The sequence below is a fragment of the Solea solea genome, chromosome 2 (assembly GCF_958295425.1).
Source record: "Solea solea chromosome 2, fSolSol10.1, whole genome shotgun sequence".
Classification (NCBI taxonomy): Eukaryota; Metazoa; Chordata; class Actinopteri; order Pleuronectiformes; family Soleidae; genus Solea; species Solea solea.
Window position 1 is genome coordinate 18,860,562 of NC_081135.1, and position 26,214 is coordinate 18,886,775.

The 26,214-nt window shown below is 39.2% G+C and overlaps 2 protein-coding genes across 2 annotated transcripts; both read left to right on the forward strand.

The window, feature by feature from the left end:
• Nucleotides 1-6,693: 6,693 nt before the first annotated feature.
• Nucleotides 6,694-20,946, forward strand: col8a1a (collagen, type VIII, alpha 1a). Its single transcript, XM_058623379.1, has 3 exons — nucleotides 6,694-6,779; nucleotides 16,833-17,127; nucleotides 17,288-20,946. Exons 2-3 carry the CDS (start codon nucleotides 16,842-16,844, stop codon nucleotides 19,213-19,215), a joined length of 2,214 nt encoding a protein of 737 aa, XP_058479362.1. The 5' UTR covers nucleotides 6,694-6,779; nucleotides 16,833-16,841; the 3' UTR covers nucleotides 19,216-20,946.
• Nucleotides 20,947-21,902: 956 nt separating this feature from the next.
• On the forward strand, nucleotides 21,903-24,834 carry jagn1a (jagunal homolog 1a). Its single transcript, XM_058622922.1, has 3 exons — nucleotides 21,903-22,031; nucleotides 23,594-23,694; nucleotides 23,790-24,834. The coding sequence occupies exons 2-3, from the start codon at nucleotides 23,606-23,608 to the stop codon at nucleotides 24,250-24,252; spliced, it is 552 nt and encodes a 183-aa protein (XP_058478905.1). The 5' UTR covers nucleotides 21,903-22,031; nucleotides 23,594-23,605; the 3' UTR covers nucleotides 24,253-24,834.
• The last annotated feature ends 1,380 nt before the right edge of the window (nucleotides 24,835-26,214 follow it).

The window sequence follows — 26,214 nt, forward strand, 5'->3', positions numbered from 1 at the left end:
CATGTAACTGTGGCCAAAAGGTTTGTTTGTGGTTTCATGGGCAGACAGAGTGGAGACTGTGGTGTTTATAACACGTAACGTATTAGTATTTGTCTGTTACATTCAAACCATTGTCAAATGAGTCGCTCGACTCTCTCTGTTTCTGAGTACAGTTCAGATCTTGCGTCGCACAGCTAGATTCCCACACTGCACACAGGAAGTGATTTATTTTTATGACTATATGCACGAAGCGTCACTTACAACTCGCACTAAAATATAAGCCAGCTCTTTCACATCTACTGCTTTACGTCATTGTCATTAAGGGGAAACTTGAACCTTTTAAGATTACTTTAGTGATTGAAATATCTGATATAGATAGAAAATGTTAGTTTCGTCAGTGGACAAACGTGGAGCACTGTCCTCTGTGTATAGCCTCCGCTAAATTCATCACTTAACGCTCTTAATTAAGTGATGACAGACCTACAGTCTGACCTACAGTCTGTCATCACTTAATTAAGAGCATGTCTGCATCATTGGCTTAACAGAAACCAGTGACTGTGCATATAGTAAATTCTACTGTTTTACCCCAGTTGTTCATCGGTTTGACAGGATAAAGACTTCTTGCTCTCACCTGCCCTTGTGATGCATACGCTCCCTCAATCAGGTCTGATAGTATTGCTTGAAAGAGCTTGTTTTCAGATGAAGGACACATCATACAATGAATGCGTATTTCTTTGCTGTTAATCAACAGCAAAAAAACACCATAAGCTACAAACTGCAGTTTGGTAACTTGGCAGCTGGTAGTTTCTTTGCCTGAACTGAGAGTCCCAAGCGAGCAAAACATCACACATTTATCGACCCACATTAAATTGAAATTGTGTTGTTAGTGTTGTTGTTGACCTAAACCTCTGTAGTGCATACAAAAAATTAAAATGTGACAAAATGCTCATCATTTAAATACTAAGTATAAGTATAGGGATTTTGACCTCAGTGGAACCCCTCACTTTTGAAACCCCACAGTGTGCATCTGTTTCACAGGGTGGAGGGCCATGAAAGAGGGAGGAGGTGGTACAAGCCCGTGGAGCTCCACTGTGTGAGCAACAAGGTTGTTTTCTTACAAAAACTGAATAACAAACCTCTGGCCTTGTGAAGGGGCATTTCTGTGGTGACACAAGGGACTTTTAAAGCCAATGATTTATGGGTAGACCTGAGGGAGGGGTCAGGCAGCGAAAGGAACACACCCTAAGTGGAGCAGGTGTGGGGTGAAGACTGCAACAGAGGTGCAGCAGTGATGAAGAGGGCAGGACTGAACTAATCTCATGGTAAATGTAGCCCATAGTAAATCTGTTTCCAGGCTTAGCAGGAATGTGTGAGTATTTAGATCATTTTACAGCATGAATATAGAGACCATGACGACAACACTCAAGTATTATTATAACAAATGGTTTTAAATCAACTCCCAAAAAAGAATAAGAATGAGACAAAGTGGCACAAGAATCATGAACATATTCTCAAAAACATGTCACTTTAATGGCAGATTTTTTTTCAAATGTATTTAAAAAAACATTTTTTAGACAGAGGGCAAAAGCATCAGTCCATGGCTATGCTATGCTAATGACTGTGTACTATAACATGCTCAAAGACAGAAAGGTACCATTCTTTCGCTTGTTCACAGTTAGGCTTTATTTATGTTGGAGAAGGTGAAATAATTGTGGCTCCACTACTTTGCAAAATCGGGCTCCAAATGACGTCACCAACGATCGCAGTACTCTTATTTGGGATATATTGGGCTTCATTTTTGAAGTCCGGACATGATGGTGCCATGGATAGCATTGTTGCCTCACAACAAGAGGGTCACTGGTTTGAATGCCGGTTCTAAGAGTCTTTCTGTTTGGAGTTTGCATGTTTTCCTCATGTGTACGTGGGTATTCTCCAGGTTCTCCTCCTTCCTCTCACAGTCCAAAAACATGCAGATTAGGTAAATTGGTCACTCTAAATCAGTGGTGTTCAAAGACAAAACTCACAGATGGGTCACGGGAGTTTTTTTTTTATTATTTATTTCTGAATTTTCTCAACCTTTTAGTTTTAATTAATTTAACAAACATCTCTTGAAAATGAAACCAAATTTGCAGAAAGTGCCACTTTCTGCATACATTTGCTCTTGTCACAGGATATATTTACATTTGGTTCATGATAGTTTGCTATCTTTAAAAAGTGGGTTCTTTTATAGAAAGTTTGGGAAACACTGCTCTAAACTTAACATAGGTGTGAATGTGAGAGTCAATGGTTGCTTGTCTCTGTATGTTGGTCCTGCAATGGACTGGTGACCTGTCCAGGGTGTACCCTGCATTTAAACCTATGTCATCTGGGATTGGCTCCAGCTCCCTTTTGACCCTCATGTGGGGGATAAAACAGGAAAAAAAAATGAGTGAATGAATGAATGAATGTTTATCACAAATCAAATTGATGGTGACAGCAACCACAAATGTCTGAACCAAACTTCATGGCAACTCACAAGAAGTAGATTTGGTGTGCTTTTTGTTTAAGTGTCTGTGTTTGCAGTCTGATTTGTGTCATATCGTGACCACTCCTGACATAGCTCAGGGTTTCTTGGTTTACCACCGCCATTGTTAATGTTTAGGGCCGGGTCAGTGTGACCGAAAGGGTCAGAGAAGGAAGGTCAAGGTTCACTGTTCTGGGCACTGGGGCAAAAGTTCAAAATAGTAAAAGTCTAAAAAGAAAGAAGCTGATTAAACAGTTGTTGAAAGCATTGTGGGCATAACCCTGATGGACTGAAAGAATCCCCCAGCAGCTGGATGCCCCTGCGTGACATCATGATGAGGTAAATATTAACTCAGTGTGAGATCAGAATCTGGCAAGGAGGACATAAATATTTTTTGGACTAAATTTGGGGATTTATGCAGACTGGGAATGCTCTGATTTAAAAAGAAAGCAGCAGTTCCATAATTGATAAGATACAGTAAGTGTTACAAAGACTATTATACTCATGGATGCTGCCGACTGATCAATAGATCATTGGTACTTCTCAGTGGAGCTAAATTCCACAGCTCCATGTCCCTACGGGTGAGGTGACATGGACACTTTCTGGTGTTTGCACTGCAAATTCCAAGATTGCCTCATGGTGAAGAGGGAAGGAGTAAAAGAATGTGGAGGCCTTACAAACTCAGATGCCGTAAACTCATCTGAAAATGTGACAGGCCTGTGGGACAGCAACTCTTAAACTGTTAAAAACAGATTCTTAACAGGGAGTTACTGTGGCGATACCCTGGCCCGATTGTCTCTGCTTTATGACTGTAAAATGTAAACTCAGAGCAGTGCAAATGTTTATAAATGCATCTGTAGCTGCCATGCTGCACTGGAGCATGGACACCGAGTTGCTGTGGCTCTTTAGGCCTTTAGGCAACATGCATTCATTCACAGAACACCAGTATGTACAGTTTGAGGAGTGGAGGTTGTAGAAAAATGGATCTCTTTGTAAATTTCAAATACAGCTATAATAAGAGCACTTTTCCCCACAGTGAGAAACATTACATTTTCTGTCCGTACGCCACTCTGTTTGCCATCCTGTTTGTTCTAATAATTTATGGTACGAGCATTTAAAACTAGTGTTTGTGCTCAGGCTCTGAGTGGTGTTCCACAGGGACGCTCAGGCTAAAACATAAATACTACTGTGAGTCTGGACAATGTCATGTATAATATGCATCATAAATGTTGTCAAGGCACAGAGGACGCTATGCCAGCTGCTGGGAACACAAAGACGCTCTATCCACATATACTGCATCCCATTTGTTGTTTGGTTACGTGCGCAGAAAATACTGTATTCTGCATTATTTGTGCTTACGATGTATTAGAACCCAGTTAGAAACTAGGAGTCACCTGTGTTTTTAATCTCTAGATGCTTTTCTCTACATTTTATTTTTATAGATGTTTGTTCTACTGTATATATTTGTATTTACATATAATGTGTAGTGTATATTGAATTTTCAAGATATAATATTATTTGTTTATTTCTTAAATGTACCAGTACATCCATTATGTCCATTGTGTAAGAATTAGTGACATCTAATGGTGAGACTGCAAAGTGCAACAAACACACTTTGCAGGGTTATTCTGCTCATAAACCCACGCTCTAAAATGTGAAACACTTATACTATACACAAACATATTTATGGCTCCTATATTCAGTTTCTGCCAATTAACCCTGCAACACTGGACTTGATGTTTTGGCTACTTTGGTGCGGTGTCATGGGTGTTTCCATCAGTGTCGGCAAATCAAGCGATTGCCTCGGGTCACAACAATTTTGCAACAAGTCCCTTAAAAAGACAGCAGACTGCAATGACACCATGAATGACTGGTGTTACTGGCTTGCTCCAGTTCAGAGAGGCCTTTGGATTCATTTTGCCTATATAGGGGCCCGTTAAAGTCTCTTGAAACATCAGCATAAGTGTCATTACGCAGAGAGCAATGTTAGCGTTCATATGGAGTCAAGTGTCGGATATAAACAATCCTTCTTCGTATTTGATCTCCAAACACACTGTGGGAAACACCTGTCTCTTTAAGAATATGGTAAATTATTACAGCAAAAGGGAAAGTGTAAAGTACACCACTATGAGTGTGAGCCCTTTCATTGTTAATTAAAATATTGATTTAAGCTGCATGTATGTTGTAGATGTTTTCTTGTAGGAAAGAACATAACAATGAGTTTACAGAGTTGATACAACAGAACTGAGTCAGTGTTCAGGGCCTGTGCTTTCACATGCAGCAGCAGCAGCAGCAGTGTACATTCAGTACAGTAACTACAACAGGTGCAGGCCGGATGGTGAAAGGCACTTGTGTGACCCATTGAGGCTTCATTAATGGAGCAGGAAGAGATTTGAAGCACAAGGGCAAACACACACAACTCATTACCCCTTGGCTATCGTGTACCTTTCACACCACAACTCAAAGTGTGTCCCTCTGTGTGTGTGTGTGTGTGTGGGTGCGTGTGTTTGTGTGCGTGTGTGGTGCATTTATTGCATTTAGTTTTGTGTTTGAATGGGCGGGTGGAGAACAATTACAAGCTATTTTCCATATAAATGAAAACAAAAATGTTATGTCTGGATTCACAAATCATTTCACAATAAATGACATCATTATAATTTCACACATTTTAATATTTGTAATAATATACAAAACAATACCATATTACCATTTACTGTTACAAGAACACACTTAAAAGTGTGATCTTTACATTTAAATACAGTATAAAGGGATATACTGCTAAATCGCATTAATATACTGCAGAACTATATATAATGTGAATGTACAGTCAAATATTTTAAAGTATAGATATCATTTCGCAATTAAGCTAATTTATCCAAATTATCTCATGATAAAAATGATTTCAACATAGCATTTTCCCTTCGCTATCAATACATTCTTATTTAAAAAAAAGTAAATAAATCATTTGGGTTACATGAACGCATCGCAGTGGCAAAATGTTGGGTCCTGCTGAGAACATGACTGTGACAGATAGTCCTCAGTTTCTAAATCACACCAGTGACCAGAAAGCTGACTCAGCTGACTCAGTTGACACCTGGCTGTTGGAGATGCAGCAGGACATCCACCCTTTTACGCCACCATGTCACTTTGGATCTGCGTGCATTCACTTTCCTCTCATAGTCACACACGTGAAGGCAAACCTGAAGCTGGCCTCTCAGCCAGGACACACTGCTGGCCTCTGTTCTGCGGTGAGCAAAGAGTGCAGTGATTCACGCAAGGGCAATAAAAGAGAAGACGAGCAGTCACTGTAGAGGTACAGTACCATTCATTTCCCACTGTGTATAGTGAGGTGGCCTGGACACGTCAGAGTTACCAAGTTGTCGTGCACAGGTGTTAAAGCGGCCCTGGAAAGAGTCTGTCGTCATACACCAACAAGGACCCTCTGAGAGAAGCACTGTTTTTTAGTCTGTGGCTGTGACTGAATGCTCCTTCTACAAATTTGCCTGGCAGTTTTATACAAAATGTTATGCTGACCAAACCTGTCACACTGTTGACGAAAAGTGTAAAAGGATGTTATTTTTGCCTCTGCTTTTAGACAAATGAGGGTGTTGATAGATAGATAGATCATATATCATATATCATATCAAATCATATGATATCATATCATATCATATCATACAATACAATATAATATAATATAATATAATATAATATAGTATAATATAATATAATATAATATAATACAATACAATACAATACAATACAATACAATACAATATAATATAATATATTTTTATGTGCATCCTTGGCTGATCTTTTTATTTCACAGGTGTGAGTCAGAACATTCATTTTTAACACTCACCTCCACTGTGTTTGGCTCAAACAGATGTATAAAGATTTATCTCACTTTATTTTTGCAGTCAGTGGCCAGTGGGTGACAAAATAAATGAGGCAGACATTCCTCTTTATCATTGTCAGTCACTGCGGTCAGTCAGCACAGGGATGTGAGCATGTTTTGACACTATAAATTGTGGCGTATGATTTTTTTTTGGTAGGCTACATTTATTCCCTGCCAATTCCCTCCATCCCTCCCTTCTCTCTCTCTCTCACCCTCTCTCACCCTCTCTCCCACCCACCCAAGTGGCTCCACCCTCCAGCAGATATAAGCTGTGTCCATAAGGTGTGCCTCTGTTATGAGCACATATCCCAGGGTTCCCTCTCTGTGATTGTCAGTCTGCCGGCTTTTCTGTCTGCGAGTCGGCAGTGATTAATTCCCTATAAACGGCCACTTACAAAGGTAAGCACCGCACTCTTCTCACTGTGTCTAATATTCATTTTTGAGTTCTAGTTGTTCATTTGTTATTTATGAATTTTTTTTCTTTGAACATGTTCAAAGAAAAAAAGTTGTTATTTTTTTCCTCTTTAGTGAATTGTATGTGCAGTTCCGGGTGTTCCATTTACTAGAGCTTTTATTCTGAGCGAATGAGGTTTGACTGATGATCACAAATTGACTCATAAAATCCATACCCTTTTAACACAAGCTGACCAATTTAGGATTTAACATTTTAATGATGTAAACTGAATTGCTGATTCAAACATACACATGCAAGACAAAATAAGATCCTCATTTCTAGATTGTTCTCAGTATTAGAAAAGTTAGAATAGGGAGACTGCAGAGGAATCATTTTTAATGCATTGTCCAACTGTATCTTTGCTCTTTGTTGTAGAAATGAAAAGTGCTTAATTCTGCCATCAGATTTGATAGGCCTCACAAATTTGGCCTTGAGCAGTGAAGTTAGCATTTTCTGCACATCTCCATCCTGCTGAAAACATGTTCACAGGGTTTGTTTCTCAAGCAGCTGCATGTCTCTGTACAGCAGCGAGGCTGATTCCTCCCAGGGCTTCAAAGAGCTGCAGCGCACATCTGTCTCTGTGAGAGGAAACTGCGCTGAAGACACATTTTCGGGACATTCGAATGTTTTGTGCGGATGAGCGTGTGCGTGCAGAGAGCTCAAGCCAAACTGTCAGATGCATGTGATGGGGGCAAGTGCAGCAGTTTGGTGAGAAGAGACTGCAGAGCAAACACAGCAGCAGCTCAGTCTCTCTGGGCTGATTTGCTCCATCAGTCGCAGCAACATTTAAATTATTCACATGCAACAAGATAAAAATCTCCATGACTTGATATTCATGTTATTACACGTTCATGTTCTACTCAGTATCACTCTTTATATATGGGGGCAAAGTGAGTAGTTGATCTGAGAATTCAAAAGCCTAGGCAATAATACAATTGTTGTGTTTTCAGACCTGTTCAGTTGAGACTATATGAGACAGTTGTACTTACTGTATGAGTAAAACACAACTCCAATATGTTTCAGAAGTGCTGCCAACTTTTCATATAGATTCCTAAATTTACAATTAGAAAATTGTCCCATTTTTTCAGTTCTACGTGTATGAATGAACGCACATGTGATATGTGTCGCTTGCCTCTGCAAAATATTAACACAAAGACATTGTGTTGGTCTCATCTTATTAGCCTTTTCTCCTCTTTAATTATTGATTTTTGCAGTTTTGCTGTGCTCTGATCTAATGTGTGTGCATGATCCTCAGAAGACAACCAGTCAAATAAACAATACCTTAAGTGAAAATAAAATCTATCTAACTTCCTATCTCCCTTTTTCTATCTGGCATAAACTATAAAATGAACACATGGGTCCTGCATTGACCTCAGAGTGCATGCTTGCAGGTGTGTGCACGTGCATGTATGTGTGTCGTGCCTCCCTGCGTACATTATTCGGCAAACTTAAGGAATGTTAGGGACAAAGGGACAAAAGGAGCCAATGGAAACCAAGAATGATGGTGGAGTAAAGGACCGGGAGAGAGGTAAACACTTTGGTCATTTAGCTGCACAGCTGTGTCACTGTGCATACGTGTGAGTATGTGTGCGTGTGTGTGTGTGTGTGTGTGTGTGTGTGCAAGGTTTGTTTGAACAAGGACAGTTGTAGCGTGACTTGTAGAGGTGTTAATTTTATGAGGTGTGCTTTGTGATAAAAGCTGCGTTTAAGGAGCCGAGGAGCTGCAAATGTTTTCCCCTTTCACTGAGAAACCACAACGTTGGGGCTCTTACCAAGACTGAGTGCAATGGCAACTGCTGGCTTAAGTATAAATTTGTAAAATGGTCTGCGGTGCAGGCAGGAAGGCCGAGTGGTTTGCCAAACATGTTCAGTGGGATTTAAACACTAGGTTTTGGACAGGCTGCCTGTTTATGCACTGGGGGAAAATTTAAGTAGGACCTAATGTGGTCGTATAAGTGACTATCTTAGGTTGTATGTGCTTGTGTGATGCTGTATTGTCCACACACACACACATAAGAAGACTTAAACACCAACAGATCCATTGTTCAACCTTGTTCAACATATTCAACAACTCCCACATCTCTCCACTGCTGGACGGATCTGTCGATGTTAACAAGGTGGTTTAAAAAGACACACCGTCTCACCCTCCGACCTCCACAGCAGTCTGCAGTCACTGAGTGGCTGCAGGTCACTGCACCAGGATGTTTCTAAAGGGAGAAGGGGGCTAGTGAGGGCAGGCAGACTGCTGGAAACAGAGAGGAGAGAGATGAGGGTGAAGACGGTGAAGAACAGACACAGCTCTGTTCACACAGGGACGCAGGAAGAAAGAGAGACAGTGAGAAGAGAGTTGTCTGCATCTGACAGGGGAGGGAGAAGAGACAGATGTGTCTGCAGACACAAGGATAGGAGACACTTTTAATCATATTTCCCATGGGTGTATGCATGTGAGGAGAGATTAAGAAGTGGTTTTGAGGAGGAATCTGTGTGTGTTTGTGTATTTGCAGTCCCGTCCCATCAGCTCAGCAGTATACAGTTACTGAGCAAGCAACTGGTAAAAAAATAAGATAAGATTAGTCCCACACTGTCACAACAGCAAAGACAGTGAAGCCAATTGTGATAAATGTGAATGCACAATATAAGATATTGACTATTGTGATTACAAAATAAGAATAGAATATACAGTATATACATCAAGTATATATCAACCTTTCTCCAGTGTTTCTTGAACCATCCCTCATTAAATTGTCCGTGGTCTAAGGTGACTCTTTAATTGGTCTCATATTAACACAAAAACTTACTTAAACAATGGAGTGTACCATAAAGTTGTTAACATGTGTAACTGTAAGGTACAAAAACAGCAAGAAGATATAAAGCTCTGAATGTGTGGGAGAGTGTATGTGTGTATGGAAATGTTTTAAATCTACTGGATGAACATAATAACTCGTCTTGCCCATGTGTTTCCTATGGTGGTCATTTTTGACCAGGAAAACTCACAAGTCAAAGGTGGAACTAAGTTGTAAAAGTTGGGGTTACATTTTAAAAAAGGAAGGTAACATTTTTAGCTCAGGACACCAGACCCATTTATGGAATCATCATCCTAGAAATCAGTTTCTGTCACTATGAATTTCTCCTCGCAAATTAACTTAATAAGATTTATAAACTCTATGAAAACCTAAGCCCTTTATTAATATTTTTGGCATAGATACAATTTTTGGCTTTTATACACGACTGCTTTATGCTTTTCATCATTTGTCTTTCCCTTGTTCCTTCAAAATAAGAGTATCTGCACCTATCTTTCACAAAAATGTGTAATTATTGATTCCTCATGGAACCAGTGTGGCATTGCAGTCCCACTGACAAACATACTGACTTAATAATAATCAACTTCATTGTATGCACTGAAAACAAAGGCATTCAATTATACTAATGCAATCTTATGAGGTTTAAAAAAAAATTAATTTTCATATCATTTTTCCATGATATTTGAGTCTGTTCCTCAAACCCATAAACTGTAGCTATTTAAACATACTGTAGTCTTGATTGCCTCATTGTTTCTGTACACATTTGTTCAGGCGGCGACTAAGCTGCCACCCTTTTAACACCTCACATTCTGTTGGTCAAAGGCTGACTCAGCAAAAAAAAAAAAGCCAACAGACATAAAGTATGATGTCCATGAGTTGTCTTGTGTCGCACCCATGATGGGCAATTTATAGCCATGTTTCATTGATGTAAAATGTCAAAAAGACGGACATCTGGAAGTAGTCAAGGAAGCAGGGGCACACACATGCTTATTTTTCAGGCTGTCTGGGCCGGAGCAAGACATGTTGAGAGCTCAGTGGTGTATGACCAGACACACATGATTCTGGCAACAGATGTTAAGAAATTAGGCTCCAAGCCTTTTTGTCCCTCCAGACTGTTGTCGTAAGGTTAATGTGCTAATTACAATGACAGGATGAAGATAATTATAGGATGTAACTATGTAAAATACAACATTTGTATTCAGAAAATAGTTTGCACATAGAGTTAAGCCTGAGCAAATATGATATGGTCTTTTTTTTGGCCGTGTCAGCACAATGGATTATGGTCCTCCAAAGATCAATCCTGGTCTTTTTCATGTTATAGATGCTATCATACCTCGTAGTCTAAATGACTATCAACCATAGACTGTATAATACATAGTCTTGCAGTTTTCTCTGTGATGCCAGTCAGGAAGTAAGAATATAATGAATTGCCGCCAAGGAGCGACTCTGCTGGTTGCAAAAAGAATTCAGTTTGTAATCGAATTATTTGAGAAAATTAGCCTATTTCTCTCATAATTCATATTATATTCATAACATAAGTAAACATTTTTCTGAGGAGTTAATAAGGTTATTAAAGTCTCAATCACTAGTTTCAGGTCTTCTTCAATAGGTGCCTGGTTGCAGGTGATTCAGTCAATTCATGAATCTCAGGGATTCAAAACAGACATTCAAATTCTTATGACGTACCACTTGCTAATCTTTACCTCCTCAGACTTTGCCTTGAGGCATCATCAGTTTGTCATATTTCAAATGAAGAATGAAAAAAAGTATTTTGTTACATGACCGAATATCTAAAAAACAAATGACATGTTCCTCAGCTTCGGTTGTACTTTGTGTTTAGGTTTAATGGAGCTCTGGGTGTTATGTGACTCTACTGCTGGTTGTAAGCCATCAGAGCTCACTGCCTACTATAAATCCACGGAGATTGAGCAATATATCACAGAACTTGACGGACTGACTACAACCCTTATGACTATGACCATTAAGTCCCTGGGGTGTTTTTCACCCGTATGGAAATAGTGAAAATCCTGATATTACTTCAGAACTGCAGTATCCCAACATCTTCAAATTTCTGATGCATTTTCCCTTGTCCTACTCCCTTGTCCTACTCCTTTTAAGCATTTTAAGAATGCTTAAAGATCACAGTAAAAGCACGTAAAAAATAAAAAAGGTATTCAACTTAATTCATATTGGATCCTGTACCTACAATCACTACAAGGTAGCATTTATTGCCTGTGGAGTCCCATTGCTCCATCTTCTATGCGCGTTTATAAAAATGATCCACCCCTGCTGTCTCTCAGAATCTATGGTGATTCGGTAAAATGCTCTGCCCTTTGCTTGTCCTTGTCTGTTCTGGTATCCCACAGTACAACAGCTAGCCACCATCTTCACTTTTCATTAATTCAGCCATTGAATAAATGAGAGGGCTGACATAATGCCTGGTACATACTGTGCGTCTATAGATTTAAACAGCTCAGTTTCCTGCCAAAATGGTGTTGTTTGTATTTCCAAATGCTGCATGACGGAATTATGTGACATCAGCGACCGGAGCTCCATAAGCAAACATTAACATGCTCACACGTTGAGGTGTTAAACATACTTTGCTGCTACCTCACAAAGTCACTTTCATTAGCTGTAGACCTTTATTTTAGTCAACTTAAAAATACAATAAACATACATGATATACAAAACAGAAATTCATTGCTTCAGTGAGTATTACTGTGAGAATAGCAAAATCTATATCGGTCTGTCGGTAATACAGAACATTTGGAGAGGCCGTATCTTTGCCCTGATGGAAACAGCTGACAGACAATGATAGAGAGGTGTTTTACCACAAAATACAAACACATTACTCCACAGAAACTTCCCCAACTTGGTTTTATAATGCACACAACCCATGTGCGGCCATATGTCTACAGTTCTCTCCTTGTGTGTGTGCAACTGTGCATGTGTGAGTCTCTTCCTGACTCATAAATAAGTCTGTATGGAAAGGGTGTGTGGTGAATAACACACGGGTGAAAATGTAGAACATGGTTGCTGTTCCTGTTTAGCCCCAGTTACAAATGGCCGCTTGTCAGGGAGTCATCACTGAGGAGGCCAAATTGTTTTTACACCAGCGTGTGAAAAATTAAAGTGCAAACCTTACAGATGTGAGACAGCTCCCATCACGTTACACACGCCGTCACGAAGTCTCACCGCTGTCACACATTTATATGTGACTTCATGTCTGGCATGGGCACGAATATAGATGGAGGGATGACACCAGTGTTTAAAAGTAGATTTAATGGCAGTAACAGACTTCTGTATAGTCGCTTTGTTATAACTGCGCCCCTCTCTCGCTCTGTTTTCTGTAATAACATGTTAAAACGTGGAAATTGCTGGTTTATGTTGATGTCAGAGTCTGAGAGTGGCTCCACTGTATGAACAACTCACTCGGGAGGCAACACCTATGGAGAATAATGTATTGGAGTAAAGTGCACCAGGTAAAGACAGACGCTATTTCCATCACCCTGCAGTTGCCATGACAATGTTATGGCGTTGCTATGTGGCACTGAACAGACCCTCGTTGTAAGGGTCCCTCTGATCTGTAGTTGCCCGTTTTGTTAGTTTTCCATGGCTTTAAAAACACCTGAACACACACACATACCAACACTGAGCTGGGACGTTCCTACAAGGTAGTAAAACCATGACTTTTTTTTCTTAAACTTTTTTATTAACATGATCATGTTTGGCCAAATACTAACATTAAATATCACACATTCATATATTGTATACCAGAAATAACATGACTAAGCAAATTAAAAACAATAAGCACGTAATAAATTACCATTGTCTTTATTTAAAATAAATTCATATAATTATTTAATGTAAAAGTCAATGAAACCATACTTCTACCACTACTACAACTATTAGTAATAATACTAATATTCATATTTTTTGGGTGCTTTTTTTTTACACCCTGGTCCTAAGAAATTCACAGTAGTTTACCGTAGGATACATGACAAAAGCTTTAATGTTGAAGTTCCACATATTTTCAAATTTGACATTTGATCAGATCAGATCCTTTGGTTTTTATACTTGTGTGTCCTCACACACAACTATTCAAAACTATTGTGTGCACAAACTATTCAAAACAAATGTTCATACATTTGTAAACTTACAAAATAAAATGTGTTAAAAACTGATGTGTGATCATATAATGCTGCTGAACACTTCTCTGTTGTATTGTGGAAAGTTGAGAGAAGCATGAGATGAGATACTGTATGAAAGTTTGCACTTCTTTCAAAACTGAAAACACTCAGCCTCAAATTTCAAGACCAGGCAGATATCCTAGTAAATTGGCATATAGTGCTTAGTTTATTTTAACCTGCCAAATGTCCGAAGATCTCACTTCCAGTCTCCACCTCTCAAAGGGATTTGATCACAGTATACAATATATTCTGGTTTGTGTAGAACTATCAACAGTTTGTGTTATACAGAAAAATACATTTTTAAGGGATTGCTGTACAAATGGGTAATGCTATAAGGCTTATTCATTTCAGTTGTGAAACTTTATTAGTGTTGTCCTCCAATATCCATGTGTACAGTCATGGTCATTTTTATCCTGTGCCACACTCTAAGATCAACTTCATTGACTGTTGCTCCACTGCTGTCTGCAAACCCTTTACAGTAGATTCATAGAACTAATTAAGCCACTGGAATAAAGGCTACAACTTTCACCAAGTGGTCAAAAATGGGTCCACTTCTTGTAGGGAAGAATCAGTGGCATTCCTCTGGATTCTTCGGCATGTCTGGCCTCTGACGCCGTAGAAACTAGGTGAGCTTCCTTCAAAGGCCACCTCTCATCGCGGAGACAGTGGCACAGCCATGTCAAAATCATCAGTCGACTGAGAAAAGGTGAAAGGGCGGAAAAGATCCAAAGAGCAAATGATGGAGAAGACAGTAAGGATGTGGTTGAGGATGTGAATTAGAGAAGCCACAGAAAACTTGGGTGCAATAAAACTCAGTCTGGGATCACAGTTGAACCTGAGCAATGAGGCGTGTCGATAAAGACTAAGAATGACAGAATAAGTACTGAGAAGAGCAGTTGACACTCTTACTAATACAGCTGTAGAGCCAATTAGAAATAGTTTTGCCCAAGTGGCAAACCTCAGTGACATCACCCAAAAGAATCCGAACTCCTGTTCTGACGCTTTGAGAATTGGAATATGGCCAGCTCAATGTTGAGGTTTTGTGACCAGAGTTTCACAGACATCACCTGCGACCTGGCACGTACTGGTTGATAATAATAATCCCACTGGTGTCAACTAAAATATGCTCTACTTTTCCATTTATTTATCCCAACATTAACAAAACTAGCATCATGTGCTATTGAAGAAGGCCTGAAACTAGCAATTGAGGCCATTAGCTCCTCAGAAAAATGTTTGTTGACTTTATAAATCAAGTGACAGGTAAGTTCCCATAGACTTCCATTCAAACTAACTAGCAGAGTTGACCCAAGGTGGCTCTTCAATATATTCTTACTTCCAGGATGCCTTCAGCAGACATTATTTTTTTTATGTCTATTATTATTTTATTATTTCATTATGTCAAGAATGCTCTTTATACTAATGGAAGTGGTGCATACACAACTGAGAGGTGACAGAGATACTCACCCAGTCAAAAGTGGAAAGTATCAGTGTAATGGTCAGTATGCTGCCCTCTTGTGGACAACTGTAGTATGTGAATTTAGTGCACTGTGACTGATTTAGTGCCTGCCTACCAGGCTTAAGTAAATTAAATGATATACGGTATATCATAACTTACCAGGCACATTTGAACTCAGCCAAGGTTGAAAATGGTAATATGGTAAAATAGAATGTCAATGTACATGGAATAAGAAGTTTCATCAAAATAGGCAAAATTACACCAATTTGTGTTATTTTTGTGAAAACGGTGGTAGATTTTGTTTCAAGGAATAAAATCAGATTTTTGACAATTAAATCCTTAATTTGGTTGGTGGGAGGTTTACACCAAGGGCTATTAGAAACAAATCTAAAAGGTTTTCCCAAGCAGAAACCATTTTTCAAAATCCTATGGTGTATGTGGTGTATTATCAGTCTGAGGAATATAATCTGCAGTCAGAGCAGGATGTAAATAATTTTAAATATCAATGAAGTTGGACTTTAAAACATTAACATTAGCCGTTTTAATGAATGATTTATGGTAGGTAATGGAATAATTATGTGATGGTTCCATGAGGAAATCTTCTTGTAAATATACTTCTTGATAAAGCCAGCACATATCAGATCATGAACATATTTGCATTTTAGAGGTGAAATTAATGTTTAGCTTTATAACCAATACATTTTGTAAAGAGATAATTCTATACAATATAATTCTGATGTTGAACATTCATCAAGCTCTCCATTGGAATTGGAATTATAAAATAGCAAATTACAGTTGAAAGTAACCCCATATGCTTTCACTACACATGTGAAGACAGTATAGGGGCAACTGGTGGTCATTTGTGGGCGCACACAAAAATGAGATTGTCAAAATCCATGTTATAACAATTTTTCCTTCACCAATGAAACCCACTTATTTTACTACCTATAACAACGTGGTAAATACAAAAAATGATAGATCTGTGGACATGTACAATTCTGCAGTTATTACAACAATGTATTCAATCCTGCTGTCTTTATGGATTTGACTAGTTTAATTCCAAACCAATAATTTTAGCTTTAATTCAAGTGAAGAGGGAGTCTGAGGAGAACTAATATTGGACTATACGTTTGAAGTGAAACTTTTTAACAATGACTTGGCATTCATCAACAATACTTATTGAATGCAGTAATATAACTAAGCAACAAGCTTTTCTTCTGAAAATATTAATTGGAATTACTTGTCCTATCTATTCTGGGTTTTTTTTATAGTTGACTGTATATGCATAGGCCTACACTTTAAGTACAACTAAACCTACACCCTAAGTGAAAAGACCAATGTGTAATTCAATTAAATCACCTGCAGAGGGTGACAGAGCTCAGCCTTCAACTGTCTGCACTAAGCAAATCACATTACTCATTTGAGGGCATTCATGAATATTGATAATCAAGATGAACAAACTCTTAAAGCACCAATAATTGATCTGCATATTGACATACAAAGTTTGAGATGTATCTCTGCCTAATAATATCTTGTGTTCTATATCTTTAGGCCTTGGTCATGCCTCCCCTCATCCTGACACTGCTAGAACTTGCAGCACTTACCTATGTGAGTGGTGGGGCCTTCTACGGACACAAGCCACACCCTCAGCAATACCAACCAGCGCAACACCACCAACAACACATGGGCATGGGAAAAGAGGGCTTTCCACAGCAACAGTTCATTGGCAAAGAGATTCCTTATATGCAGTATCCACATTACAGGAAGGAGCTACCCCAGATGCCCATGTTCAAGGGCAAGGAAAATGCTCGTAAGGGAGGCAGATATAATGGTGGTCAAGACAAAGGTGAGATTGTTTAATATTTTGAATGGAAAGTACCCTCAAATCTTGGAAAAATATGACATGACTTGCTAAAACATGACAAGGGCACAAACATTTATATAATTTTAACGCATGTAGCACCTAATTTACAAAAGAATTGTATTTTGTTCGTCAATTTTCACAGGTCAGACAATCCCTAGTGGAGCTGAGGGAATTCCTCAGGGACAGCCAGGTCCAGACGGGCCACCTGGACCAGAGGGACCCCAAGGACCTCCTGGACCTCCAGGAAATGAACAACCAGGACCTGCTGGGCAACCCGGACCCGCTGGACCACCAGGAGTGCCTGGAATTGGAAAACCAGGTTTACCAGGACTTCCAGGCAAGCCTGGAGGAAACAGTGAGCCAGGGCCACAAGGAGAAATGGGTCCTAGGGGTGAGGAAGGGCCATCTGGACAGCCAGGGCCTCAGGGTCCTCCAGGACCCCCTGGGTTACCAGGAATAGGTAAACCAGGGGTACAGGGATTACCTGGTCAGCCAGGGATGAAAGGAGAGCCAGGTCACAAAGGATTGCCAGGACTACCCGGACTACCTGGATCCAAAGGAGATAAAGGAATGGGCCTGCCAGGCCAACCAGGTCACAAAGGTCTCCCAGGACCCCTGGGACCTGCTGGTCCAAGAGGACTGCCTGGTTCTGGGAAGCCTGGTCTGAATGGGGCACCAGGCATACAAGGCCCACCAGGAGAGAAAGGACATCCTGGAGAGCAAGGACCAGCTGGGCTACCAGGTGAAGGAGGGCGACCTGGCCCGCCAGGACTGCCGGGTCAAGGAAAACCAGGTCAAAATGGCCTGCCAGGACAGCCAGGTATACCAGGACCAAAAGGACATCCAGGACCACCAGGTTTGCCAGGAAAGCCAGGACTGCCTGGATTTGGTAAACCAGGGCTCCCAGGCCCCAAGGGTGATAAAGGTATGGGTGGACCTCTTGGGTCACCAGGAGCAAAAGGAGATAAAGGACATGGAGGACTCTCTGGAATGCCTGGACCCCCTGGTCCAAATGGCCCACCAGGTACTTCAGGCCCCATGGGACCCCCAGGAGGATTAGGTGCCCCTGGTCCTAAAGGAGACTGTGGAGAAGGAGGACCTAAAGGGCTTGATGGAGCCCAGGGAGAACCTGGTTTTCCTGGGATATCTGGTAAAGATGGTCTTCCAGGAGAAAGAGGAGAACCAGGACCAAGAGGTCCCCCAGGACTGAATGGTGCTAAAGGAGATGATGGCCATAAAGGTCTACCTGGTACCCCTGGTCCTGCAGGACTTCCTGGGCCAAAAGGACAAGGTGGGTTACCTGGTGAAGTGGGACCTCAGGGGCCCAAAGGAATCCCAGGAATGGACGGTGCAGCTGGGCCAATTGGTCTCCTTGGTCTTCCAGGACCAAAAGGAGATAGTGGTCAACCTGGTTTACCAGGAATTGCAGGTGAGGGGAGAATAGGTATTTCTGGTCCCATAGGACCCCAAGGAACAGAGGGCCCACCTGGGTTACCAGGTCAGGCCGGCCCTCCTGGACCACCGGGTCCACCTGGAGTACCTGGCCTGTCACCTGACATGGCTGGAGTACTCTCTCAGATGGGCCCTGGACTAGATGGTGTTAAGGCAGGTGGTTATGGTAAAAAGGGCAAGTATGAAGGCAATGGGGCAGAAGTAATGGGTGTCAGTGGGTTGGAAATGCCAGCATTTACAGCCATAGCAACAACTCCCTTCCCACCTGTGGGTACTCCAGTTGTCTTTGACAAGACCTTATACAATGGTCGCCAAAACTACAACCCTCAAACAGGGATTTTCACCTGTGACATGCCAGGCATTTATTACTTTGCCTACCATGTCCATTGCAAAGGAGCTAATGTGTGGGTGGCTTTGATGAGGAATGATGAACCAGTCATGTATACATATGATGAATACAAAAAGGGTGTCCTAGACCAAGCATCAGGGAGTGCAGTATTACCTCTCCAACCTGGAGACACTGTTTATATTCAGCTACCCTCAGATCAGGCCTCAGGACTTTATGCTGGGCAGTACGTGCACTCCTCCTTTTCTGGGTATTTGTTATATCCGATGTAACACCATTCATTGTAGGGAGTCAGAGAAACTTCAGTGAGAATAAAATAGATGCATTTTTTAACATAAAACAAGACCATAAATTAATTTAGACTGGGCAGTCTTTTTAATGTAAAATGAAAAGGCAACAACATAAATCTGAGGATAAGAAAGTATTCCAAGAGAAATATTAAAGATGGTGGTCTGGATATAGAGAAGCTATCATATAAACCCTAGAAGAAGCTGTTTAAATGAGAAAACAAAGATGTAGTATTTACAGGCCTTCAGACAAAAGAATGGAGAAAAAGGCAAAGACCAGGCAAAGATGGTACCAGTTGTATTTTTATACAAAGGAGAGAAATTAAGTGCAATTTCTTATTAAGAAGAAAATGAGCAAAGGAATGGAAAAGAAGATAGAACAAACTTTACAATTCTAGTTACACTATTGTAACAGTTTTTGTACAGCACCTCTTCAAAACGGGCAGCTACCCCATGTGGTAAGAATGTGAAATGCAGTAGAAAACACAAAGACATTCTGGTAACAAATTTCTTTTTTTTTTTTTCATGGGGAAAACCGTCTCCTAATTGTTAACAAGCATGTAGATACTTTTTGAAAAAGCCAGCACAGATCAGATCATGAAAAGATTTGCAGTTTAGAGGTGAAATGAATTTCTGGTTTTATAACAAATGGTGGAGTTTTGTAATTTTGTAATTAGATTAATTGTATACAATCCTATTCTGATGTTCTCAAAATTCATCAGGCTTTCCATTGGATTACATTGAATAAATAAAATACAGCAAAATACAGGTGAAAGTAATCATATATGCTTTCACTCCATGTGTGAAGGCAGTATAGGGGCAACTGGTGGTCATTTGTGGGAGCACACAAATATTAGATGGTTATTTTATGGGCATGTTACCTTTTGATGACTGACAATTGCTCCCATGAGTGAGAATCAAAAAGAAATAAGAATGTAATGTTGATTTTATGTTTTTGCATATACTGGATGTAGTAGCTGTAAAAATAATTATATTTATGTTTAAAAAAAAAAAGTTCAAACAAGTTCATAAATTTCCCTTCACCAATGAAAACCACTTTTTTCACAACTTATAACAACATGGTAAATATGAGAAATTATAGATCTGTAAACATGTACAATGCTGCAGTTATAACAACAATGTATTCAATCCTGCTGTGGTTATGGATTTGACTAGTTTAATTTCATACCAAACGAGAATCTCTTCAGAAATGCAGTTTTTATAATTTATAGTTTTTTATTATTATTATTATTCCAAAAAAACTGTTAATATACATAAGAGTCATTTGTGGAAAACTAATATTGGACTATACATTTGAAGTGAAACTTTTTAACAATGACTTTGCATTCAACAATAATTCATGTGATATGTTTAGAAGTAATATAACTAAACAAGCTTCCACAATATCTTTGTTGTGCCTTATTTAATGTGCTGTTTCTTTGTGGTGAGGTTTGTGGAGAAAATGCTTAAGTCTGCATTACAGTTAATGGAAATTTCAGCAATTCATACCAACAACTGTGTCAATAATTTATTATTTTATCTGCTGATCACCTATATGCTAAAAATGGACATCAAGTAAAAGTGTTTTTAAAGGGAAAAGCGTATTTACTTTTTTTTAACCATGGTGCTAATATTTTCAGTGTAACCAGTGAATGTATGTCTTTATGTTTAATGTTTATTGTTATTGTCTGTTGTTGTTTTTCTTAATAAAAATTGTTTAATTAAAAAGCAGTTGACATTTATTTCTAAGATTCCATGAACAACTGGACTGCTGGAAAACTAGCTCATACAACCATCTTTGTTTGTAAGCAAAGCAGTTTTCTGGACTTTCCTAGCTGGAAACTGCAGTATGTACCCGTCTCAGTCTCTACACAAAGGTGCATTAAGAAATCTGGATATTTTCCATCACAACACGTAGGAGTTTTTACTGCCTCCATCAATACATTTTAATATATTATCTTGTGACTTTCATGTTTGATGCCTTTCATTCAGATTTACCTAAATGACACACACTTACTAAATGGGTCAGCAGACGTCTAGCAGCTCCTATGTACCACAATAGGTGTGGTTTTCCAGTACTTTAGTGCGGCAGAGTGAACTTCAGTTTCAAACCGGGAAAGGCTATCTTGGTGAGATAAAGTAGCAAACATATTCTTGCACTATCAACGCCTTAAGTAGGCACATTGACTTGACTTGTGACCCTATTGTTAAGTGGCTTAAATGTTTTTCCTCCTGTCCCGGCTGTCAGCCATGTTAACAGTGAGTGTTCATCTCCCAGTCGTCACTGTTATAATGTGTCATTATCTTGTAGTCTATACAGCCACATTTATAAGCCGTATAGAGCACATGAATAAACTGGCATTGGCAGATCTGCTGCTCATCCCACAAATGCATTTTCCTTACGAATGTGGCACCATTCAAAAAGGGAAATACAACAGGCTTTCCAACAGTATATGATTTATTGCCAAGAAACATTGTTACAACAAATAATCGACCAAACACAAATGTCCTTTTTCGTGCTCAACATATTATATATATATGAATTAGATCAAAATTGAAATAATTGAACTGTCCCTGAACCAGAAAATGACTTACTAGTAAATGTGTTATACAGGAACGTTCACGGGATAACGCCATTAATACAATGAGAGGGAGATGCTGATGTTGCGGTGGGAGGTCCTTGTGTTGATGAGTGAGATTGTGCGCATGCGCAGATGCGTCGGCAACATCCCTTTTATTCCATCTTTTGTTAGTACAGGTTGAGACACTGAGCTGGACCAGGCGTGTGAAAATATACGGAGGTGAGTGTTGTTTTCTCTTATCTTAGCTGGACGCTGTGTTGCATTGTGTGATAATTACCGTCGGTGAAACCACGCCAGCCCGCAGTTCTTTAAACACATACAGCGTGGGTGTTTAAAGGAAATGCTAAATTTGTTTTGTTAGCATTGGCAGCTAACGCACTGACCTGCTTCAAATCTGTCCAGCTGCGGCCCAAATAATCAACCGGAAATTTGCTTGTGACATCGTTATAACTGTCAGAAAAGAGGCTGTTTTATTATGACTGATATCATTAGTACTGTCGTGTGTGACAGTGTGTTGCTTAAGCTTTTAAATCCAAAACATGGCTCATCTGAAGTGTTCTCATATTGGGACATGAGCAGACTAATTGTTGTGTGAGCTTAAACAGTAAGTATATTTTGTAATTTTTATTTGCAGTCTTAAAAAAAAACATAGAATATGATCCTAAAATGTGTGTACAATATAGTAAAGCAAGTGGTCTTTTTAAAGCTGCTAATCTTATATTTTCATCAAATTAAAAGATAAACATTTAACATGGGGAATTATTGACTACCACACTAGTAATACCATAAACTCTCTCTTCTGTCTGTCAAGTCTGTCTGTTAACCACACAACTGTCCAAGGGTTCACTTGACAGTCTTCAAGGTTGGCATGTGATTTACTAACAGCACCACTGTGTGCAGTTCGGCAGTGTTTGGATGAGAAATGTGAGAGATATTGGTAGAAATCCGAGCGATAACATGTATCACTAAATGAGCCGCTTCTGCCATGTCTCTTGCACAGTGTCACGCCTTTCAAACTCATGTCTATCAAAGGCAAAAGTCCTTTGATGTTAATTTGGTAATTGAAAAATTACTGTTTACTATAAGTATCTTTGTATTGGTGTATAATTGCAAAAAAATTGATTTTCGTAGCCTTAAAACCTTTTAAGGCGGGGGCCTTGCTTTACGAGGGCTGCCATCTTGTGCCACCATTTTCTACAGCAGCTCAGACAGACAATCTGAATCAGAAACAGTTTTATTGCCAAGTGAGTAATAAACATACAAGGAACTTACTTTGGTACTTTGGTCCATATGACAACACACTATAACATAACATAAGACAACACAATATAAAAAGAAAACTTGAATATTTAGATAATGCTCTAAACCAATCAGATCAAGATGTAATGAATCATCCTTTTTGCCTACAAACCAAAGCTATTCAGTTTTACTAGTTTAGTTGTGGAGGAAAGAAATCAGAAAATATTTATATTTAAGTAGCTGAAAAGTCGTTTAATTAAGAAAACACTCAAACTAATTTATTGATTATCAGAATAGCTTAATAAGTATAGTAATATCAAAGTAGTAAAATCACAGATTACTTATCGGTTAATCATTGAACTCCTAGTTTGCTGCTGGTCTGTGACAGGAAATGTATCCTCTTTGTATTTTGCATTTTCAATATGTTGTGGTGTGCAGTTTTAACTATTTCCTGACATATTAGTGAATAGAACAAACAATGTCAGTTTCAGCTTTGTTTTCATGTTTTGGCCTCTGAAACAGCTTGTTTCCTGTGACTGCAGGTTTCTTTCAACATGACATCACGTGTAGGTCCCAGAGCTGCTGGTACCAATGGAAGTGATTTCAAACGCAGAGAAAGGGTCACCCCAAACTACCAAATGAGGCAAGTTACTTTCCAATGTTGCTCATGTCGTGCACCTGCAGCACTATCTGTGAGGATTTCTTCCAAACCATGATGTTCTGCTTTCTGTTTTGCAGTGCTACCCTGAAGTCGGAGGTTAAGAAGCTAAACTTGATCCACTTTCTGATATGGCTGCTTGTTGCTGCACAGGTGACTGTCAGCCACTTCAACCTGCTGTCTCATGACATGGTGTCCATGCCGTACCAGTGGGAGTACCCTTACCTGCTCAGCCTCTTCCCTCTGCTCTGTAGCAGTTTGTCACTTCCAAAGAACAATATCAGTTACTTGGTCATATCCATGATCAGTGCAGGGTTGTTCAATGTGGCACCTCTTATTTATGGTGGGATGGAGATGTTTCCTGTAGCACAGCAGCTCTACCGCCATGGAAAGGCCTACCGCTTCATTTTTGGCTTCTCTGCAGTGACTGTTATGTACCTCATCATGGTGGTTGCTATTCAAGTGCATGCCTGGCAGTTATATTACATGAAAAGGCTGTTAGACTCATGGTTCAATGCCACTGAGGAGAAAAAGAAGAAATAATAACTGAAGAAATGTGTGACTGGGCAATACTGTTTTTATCTACATTTACACCAGACCTTTGAGACTTATTCATGGTTTATTATGTCATCAACATAGAGCACACCTTAGAAAAGTTATTGTTCCCTGACACATACATATAGAATAGTGGAAATCAATTTAGTGATTTATGCATAATCTAATTTTTTGTCTGCATTTATAAAATGTCACCCTGGCCTCAGGACTGGAACTTTACTAAAAACATGGTTGTTGTCATTATCCCTGTAAAAATGTTATCATGATTTGAACATAATGGGTGTGGAGGGTGTTCACACATATAAGTAAGATGATGGCATTTATTGTTCCAATATACAGACTTGACTTTATGTTGTTTTTAATCAACACGGATCGAGGCAACAAATAGGGGCAGTGTATTCAATGTGTTAATATCTTATTCTTCCTGTACTGTTTGCTTTGAAACATGCAGTACTGAAAGGAAGTTGATTGTCTCTCTGCAGATGTGATGTTTCATCCTTTTTATCTCTACTACGATACTTTTTCCAGAATGCATTCAGATCCTTATAAATAAATGCGGTAATTACAGTCGCTGTGTGTACTGCTATGTTATTAATAAGTTAATGTGCTTCAACTTTTAATGTGATCCTGTATTACCTCCACCAAGGATGTTATATGTTTGCAATGTTTGCAGTATAACCCAAAAAGTAAAGGACAGATTTGGATGAAGATGTAGATTATTGTAGATTATAGATTTTGGTAAATTGTTGTTATTCTTGCAGAAAGGAGAGTGTATTGGCACTGTGGGTAACTGAGTGACTATGGAGATGGAAGTTTGTGCTCTCTGAGTACTTTTTCTAGATGAATGCATTAACACCATGAATAAAGAAAGCTTGTGATCACAGTAGCTTTATGTACTAATAGAGTTTGCAAGTATTGTAAGTATTATAGTAAGTATTGTATTCTGAATGTGATTTGGGCTACTATAAATATATATATGTATATGTATATATAGATGCATATTCATAACCACAAATCACAATTCGGCAACTGGATGTTTCTATTTGCATAAGCCCTTTACAGGTATTTCAACTGGTAAAGGGGACTGAGAGTACATGGCATAATGTTTAAATTATGTCAAACCCCAATGAAACAAAGCTATTTTGACACAAAAATATTCCCTCAGCCACAAGACAGAAGCCCAAATCATTTTTTGGAAACTGGAACACTACTGTGTGTGTTTGGACAAAAGGGAGCCTATGCTAAATGAAACCAGGTGATTTTGACACAAAAATATTCCCTCAGCCACAAGGTAGGATCCCAAATCTATTTTTGCTAATTGGAAAACTGCAAGTTTGCACTAGCCCTGAGTGGGCTATACTGTTTAAAATATGTCATACCCCAATGACACAAATTGATTTTTACCTAAATATATCCCCTCAGCTACAAGGTAGGAACACAAATCATGTTTTGGCAACTGTACACACAACACACAATATTGTTTGCACTTGCCCTTTATGTGTATTTCAACAGGTAAAAGGAAGGGGGTGTCAGCACACTACTGCAGACACATGCTATTGGGTAAAGGGGAGTGAGAGAAATATAATGTCATATAATGTGTATAATGTCATGGCCCAAATGAAACTAAATGATTTTAAAGAAAATATATCCCCTTAGCCACAAGATGTGAGCCCAAATCACTTACTGGCAACTGTTGCTATTTACACTAGTACTTTAGATGTATTTATTTCAACAGGTGAAAAATAACAGTTTGAATTTGAATATTTTCGCAGGTTTCTATATAAATTGGTGACTAGTTTTGCGACAAATGCGACAAGAAGCCTTATTAATATTAAACCCACTTTGATCTTCAATCTGAATTGGCAGTAAGAAATAAATAAATACGACTCTGCGAAGGTGTCGCTTTATTATCTTAATGTGTCAGTCAAACGCACTTTGTCCACATGATCT